A 6,577-nucleotide genomic window follows, 5' to 3' on the forward strand; every position below is an offset into this window, starting at 1 on the left:
GGGCCGATAGTCCCCTGAGTAATTGCTCAAAAAAGCAATTACGGGCAACTGTTGTTCTATGTAAACACAGGACTTAATAGGGCGAGTGTGCAAGAATCACTCATTTGTTGGAGTCATTTGGTTTTTAACTCACTTAAAAACTAAGCAACTGTCAGCTCATTTAAACAGGCAGTCGTTCATCTATGAATGACTGCCTGCTTATTTTTAATGGAGACGGTTGGCCAAAAGAGATCTTTGCTGCGCTGTGCCTCCATTTAGTGAGCGATCATCGCTGCTGTGTGAAAGCACAAGAGCAATAATCATTGGCCCTGATCTAGGTGAAGAGTAACAGCAGTTTTGCATCTTATTCCCAAGGCAGAGTCTAAGGAATCATAACATGTTGCGGCACAAACGGGCCATATGCTCTATGATGGACCTGGTTGTAGTAGCAGGGAAAGAGGTCAGAGATGCTGCATTGCTGAAGGAATTAATTTTATTGTGAACATAAGAAAGTCCTTTAAACTTCTGATACAACAGAGGCATGAGTTCATGAAACGTTGCTTAACAAATATAACATAGCTTGTGTAACAAAACGAATACAGTTTATCAAGGAATGGCTCAGGGTTCATCTCAATATATGGTAGGAGGAGGACAGCTGCAACAACTTGTAATCTTCCATATTATTAAAAGAGCATATAGTTCCAAGACAGTGTACAGAAAAACGCTGAACGTTTTTCAGCCAACTGGGTTCATCTCACCTGAATCCAGTTCTGTGGTATGCAGAATGTCTCTTGTTAGAGACCGTAGGGATCTGTAAACTGTCCCTCTGTACACTGAGGAAAGGCAGTTAGTAGCACTGCCAAACACAGGCTTCAGTGTCCTGAGTAGCTGATAACACTGGCAGAAGCCTCCAACAAGGAGAAGACCAGTTAGCAGAATGGTTTCCACATAATTCCTTAAATCCTTGCCAAGGGTTAACGTATCTGGAGGCTGTAGGGCGAATCCCTGTAAGCTTGGCATGACTCAAACTGGAGCGTACTGATTGAGTGCTTTTCAGGCTGCAAGGTAAAAAATTCGGTACTATGTTGATTGTCCTCAGTAAGAGAAACCAAGTAATCTTTTAGATATGATACCTTTTAATGGCTAACAAACAGACATGATGTTATAGTGAGCTGGATAGATAGATAGATAGATAGATAGATAGATAGATAGATAGATAGATAGATAGATAGATAGATAGTCGTATATATGCAGACACACATACATATATAGAAAAAGGCACAGACATGATGTGATTAATTTGCAATTTAAACAATACCAGAATAGGATGAGCAGAGGAGCAAATACTGAATTAGTCCACTGATGAAGGTTGTGAAAGTTTTATGGTCTCTAAATTGGTGTTAGGGGGTCACCAGGTCTGTGTGCTATCTGCTCCAGATTTCTCATATGCTCCACTCTAGCATGAAGCCTCTTGAGATATTGATGCCTGTGTTGAGAGTGTCAAACATAGTTATAAACTTGTATTCCCAAATTCTTCTATGACGTTGAGATTTGAAGTTGACTTTTAAAATAGTAATATGTAATAAGTTCTAGTTATGTCAGTCACTAGATAAATGCTCCGCAACAGGTAATTCAGTTCTTCTTTGTTTGTGTGGCGATCAGATCTCATTCTAGCTTTCAGTTTTTGTCCTGTTTCTCCAACATAAAGCCTCCCAACAAGACAATTACTACACAGGATCAGGTACACAACATGGGATGTGGAACATGTGAATGTCCCGGGGATCTTATAGTGCTGCTGTGTATTGGGGATTTGTATTCTGTCCATTGTCATTACATGTGAGCAGGTCTTACAGCTCTTTATATTCCAGGGAAAAGTTCTTTTTTTGTGTGTCAGAGGGCAATGTACTCCTGATTATAAAGTTCCTGAAATTTGGAGGTTGCCTGTAGCATAGAAGAGGAGGGTTCAGGAATATGGTTTTCAGACGGTTATCCTTGTGTAGAGTATGGTGGAGTTTCTATGCAGTTTTCTTGAGTATCTCTAACTGTGAGTTGTAGGTCACTACTAGAGGTACACAATTGTTTTCTTCCTTCTCTGTGTATTGGAGTAGTTAATTTCTGGGTATCCTGGTGGATTTGGTGATTTGATCATTAATTGAGGTGGGATGGTAGCCATGTAAGGCATACAGACACTGAAATTTCCTGTCCCAGCACCTACCTTTTTCCAGCCTCCTCACCGTCCAGCATCCCACCAGCCAATCAAAGAGACCTTTGCATTAATTATAGCAAGCACAGGGGAAACATTATTACATAATAGCCACAAGGTGGCGCTCAGACACCAAGAAACAATGGCAGCAATAAAACAATATGGAAAAACATCACTTGGTTGTGAATAGTCCCCAGATGACATGACAATCTGTGCCTCACTACAGTAGGGACCTACAGAAAAAAAGTGCAATGGAAAGATACGCACCTCCTCTGTATTTTGGACCCACTCCCGGCTTACAAATACTGATGTAAAGATACTGCCACCAAAATATTGCCATGTGAAAGTGACCTGTTAGTGAATGGGGCTGTGTTGTTGGGAGTTGGGAGCATTATTGTGTAGGGAAAAACGATGAAGAAGCTGCAGAGCTACATAAGCATTCATTCTGAGGATTGTGGGAGTACATATAGTTAGACCCCTACTAAGCAGAAATTGATTCTACGGTGGCGAAACCGCTTTCAATCCACTTTCTTATTCTGTTTTTACATTCCTTTAAAGAAAATGCCTAAACACTATAATGTAGGATGCCCTTTCCTGTATCTTCTCCCATTCCTTTGCTTTCAAACATAGTAAATGAATGCAAATGTATAAAGGAAAGAGTGGGTAGGTAATAAATTGATATTCTTTGCATTGTTAAACATTGACTTAAATTGACAGAATTTAGAAGGAGCGAAGAAAACCTCTAGGGGCTTCTTTATACATATCAACAAGCTGACGTAAAAAAAATAAATGCAAATCATTTCAGATTATGCTTGTTACATTCTACAGAAGTAAAGAGAGTAAGTAGTAGGTTACAGTATGTCGAAAATATTGGAGCGCACTTGTCACATCTTCCATCTTAAACACTGTCTGACAAATTTACTAATGTGATTGAGCATAGACCTTGTCATAAAACTTTCTGATGCATAATATTCCATCAAAGTTTAGACTTAGTTAAGGCTCTTTCATGTGGGATGGAATTGTTCCGCAAAACGCAGTGGAATTTGCTGCTAAATGGCTGGCAGAACTAAGCCATTTTCAATTTTTTATCAAAAGCCACATATTGAATATGTGGTTTTTAGTGTGGAATTTTTCCGCAGTATGGCAAATTCCACTGATAATTCCATCCTATGTGAAAGAATCCTTGTAGAGGAAATGCACTAAAAAGGCTAATCTACGGTGCGTTTCTGAACATGAGGTGGAAAAGGGGGGTGACTTTTTGGGAAGCTGGTATAGTTTAATATGCCAACATGCACCAAATTTGTGCCAAAACGAATAGATGGTATATAGCAATTTTAGACTGGCTGGTTAGGTTTACACTATTAGACAGGATTAGTAAATCTGATGAGGTATTATTTGAATGTTTGAAAACATGTATCATTTTTAATTGTCTGAGAAAACTATTCTTAATTGCACGTATTTGAGAGTTGCAATCCTGCCTAAAGGTCAATCTAGACACAACAATTATTGCTCAAAATTCACTCAAAAGCAGTCTTTTGAGCAATAATCGCTGTGTCTAAATGTGCCCATCTTTCAGGCTTCTGCTGAACTATGGTTTTCAGTTCTGCTTGAAAACCATCCTTCAGCAGAAGAGCTGATAAGCAGGACTGCATGCTGTGCTCTGCCCTCGGAGAACTGATTACAGCTGATAACATTGTATCAGCTGTTTTCAGCTGTCAACCCTACTGGCATATCAAAGCAAAAGTAATCAGGAAACAGCAGGAGGTCTGTTCCCTGATTACAACTCCTGATGGCTCACACATTGCTACTTGGTAGTAATAGGCATCAGTACCAAGTAGTAGTTTATGCAAAATGATCGCTCAAAAGTCATCTTTTGAATGATCATCTTTGCAGTGTAAATGCACCCTAATTAACACTGCTAAGGCCAGTTTCACACAAGCATACTACAGTCGCTTTTATGCTTCTGTAACACTGACAAGTGTCTCAAACTGACCACGGTCTCCTGACCCAAACTCAGAACATCGTAGGGATCTACAATGCTCTGACTTCCCATTAGGATACCCATTGTTGACTATTACTATTCATCAGTAATAGTCTTGCGTGAAACAAGCTTAATAGTCATGGACAAAGGAATAGGGCATCAAGTGTAGCACCATACAGTATTTGTTGATCAGACTCATATATTTGCAAATTTCCGATGTATTTTTTCAGAAATGCTTAACAAAAATCTCTGCTTTTCTACTACCCCTAGTGTAGCTTTGACAGAGCCTGCAAAAGGAAGAAGAGATGGCATGCCTGCAGCTACTATTAAACACCCAAAAGGTGACCCAATTGCATCATCAAGCGTTTGCTCAGAATCAAATGTGCCAACTCAGAATCAAGACTCTCTCCATTTTCATCAAGGTAACCCGGCCTGTGCTGCAGAAATAAGTTCACCCCAGTACAACATAATGGGAGGGAGTTTGAAAATGCCACATAATAGAAAGGTACTAAGAAGGAGCAGCAGTGTCATAACCAGATCCTCAGGCATGGAGGCAACAGACAAGAAAATCTCTTCAATAAGCTTGTGCTTGGACGGGGTAGAGACAGGACCCTTCAGGTCTGAAAAGAGACTTGAACTTCCATTAGGAAAAAGAATATCCAAAAGTTGTTCCCATAGTTCTGTAAATTCACTCAGTGAAAGCAAAGATAATAAAAGGTCTACTTCAACTGGTTCTATGCAAAAGGTACAAAAACAGTCTAGATCGTTGCCTTTGTTGAAACTAGATGCAAGCAATTGGAAATGTCGGGGCCCCTTTAGTTACTGCTTCCAAAACAGGGGAAAGAATGCCGATGATGAAGAAGATGAGTTTGAAGAGGTAGACCATGGTAATAATAATGAAACTAAAGAAGTATCATGTGTGTATCTACCCCAATCACCAGTGGAAGCTCAAAAAGGAGAGCTTCCATTCACACAGAGTGTAAGTAAAGATACAGAATCTCCAAGAGCCAGTATAGTTATGGCCACAAAACATACCGAGGGGGAACATGTTGCTGGGCAAACTGAGTTGAGTGTCCAGAACATGGACTTTGACGAGAAGATTACTAGACTAAATGCACTAAAAGAAAAAGTTTATGCAATACCTGATGGGTTTCATGCTGCTCAAAGAGATGCAAATGAGTTACTCTGCCTAATACGATCAAACCACACTGGAAAGGGGGAAGATGCCAGCTTAGACACCCATGACCAGGAACTGGCTCAATATAAACAACGACTGTCTGTTGAATCAAGACAGCTCGGAAGTGCCTGTAGGAAGATGGCCACCGCAGACAAGGGCCCGGAAGAAATGCTGTCAGCAATGACCTCTAGTTTTCAAATTCTCTGTTGTTTAACAGAAGCTTGCATGCGATTAGTAAAAGCGGTGAACTCAGAATTACAACAACAGGAAATTGTAGCAAAAATCGGTGAGGTGGTGTTGAACTACATTTGTTTGTTGAAAGCTGCAGAATCGACATCTGCAAAGATGTTCAGTGATCCCAGCGTTAAACTTATGGCTCGACACTCTAGTACTATGGCTGCCGTTGTAAGCACACTAACCCGTTCTCTTAAAATGCTTTTGAACAAATAAGCTAAGATAGTCACGTCATAAACTACCTTAACAAAGCCATACATAATCCTTTTTCTTTACATATGTATAGACCAATGTAAATTGCATTACTTCCTTGTAACCTCCTATCTAACACATCCCATCTATCCCTCCTCCAGACACCATACTGAGAGAATGGCATTACTCATTAGCAAAAATGCTGATGTGATGCAGCCTCTTGTAAAAATTAAGCATCTAAGAGCCTAATGAACCTCAGTTACTTATCTTGCATTATCTGCAGGCTTACTACTTTAGCAGTTAACCCCTGCTGCATCTTCCTCTTTTCCTTCCAGCCCAGTCACATTAGAAATAGCAAATGAAATCATAATGTAAATAAACAGTATTTAATATTTTAAATTATAATTTTTAAGCTCTGAAAATGTTGAACTATGTTTCAAATCCAAGAAGGTATTATGATTTACTAGAGAATATATATATATATATATATAATAAATTAATTTTTTTGTTCATGCTGTCTATTGTCATTATTTACAGGATAGAGTACAAATTAATCATATACTTATAATTACGTTAAAGGTTGTACCAGGATTAACTTTTTATCACCTGTCCATAGAATAGATGATAGATGTCTGATCAATGGGGGTATCACTGCTGGGTTTCACACTCCTCCCGAGAAGCGGTAACCCATGTCCCCCTTTTCTCATCGATATGAGGGAGCTTCTCCCACTGCAGTGATGTCAGATTGAATGGAGCGATGGTCACACATGTGCAGCTGCCGCTCCATTTTTTTTAATGGGGTTGGCTATCT

General features: G+C 39.6%; 1 protein-coding gene across 1 annotated transcript in view; it reads left to right on the top strand.

Annotated features, from left to right (window-relative positions):
* The window catches only part of FRMPD4 (FERM and PDZ domain containing 4), a 454,050-nt gene extending 447,821 nt beyond the window's left edge, over positions 1–6,229 (top strand). The window contains exon 18 of the mRNA XM_066578028.1: positions 4,439–6,229. Within this exon, the coding sequence (XP_066434125.1) occupies positions 4,439–5,790 (1,352 nt within the window). The 3' untranslated portion in view covers positions 5,791–6,229. The remainder of the gene's footprint in view (positions 1–4,438) is intronic.
* Positions 6,230–6,577: the final 348 nt, after the last annotated feature.

Source organism: Eleutherodactylus coqui, chromosome 1 (genome assembly GCF_035609145.1).
Source record: "Eleutherodactylus coqui strain aEleCoq1 chromosome 1, aEleCoq1.hap1, whole genome shotgun sequence".
NCBI lineage: Eukaryota > Metazoa > Chordata > Amphibia > Anura > Eleutherodactylidae > Eleutherodactylus > Eleutherodactylus coqui.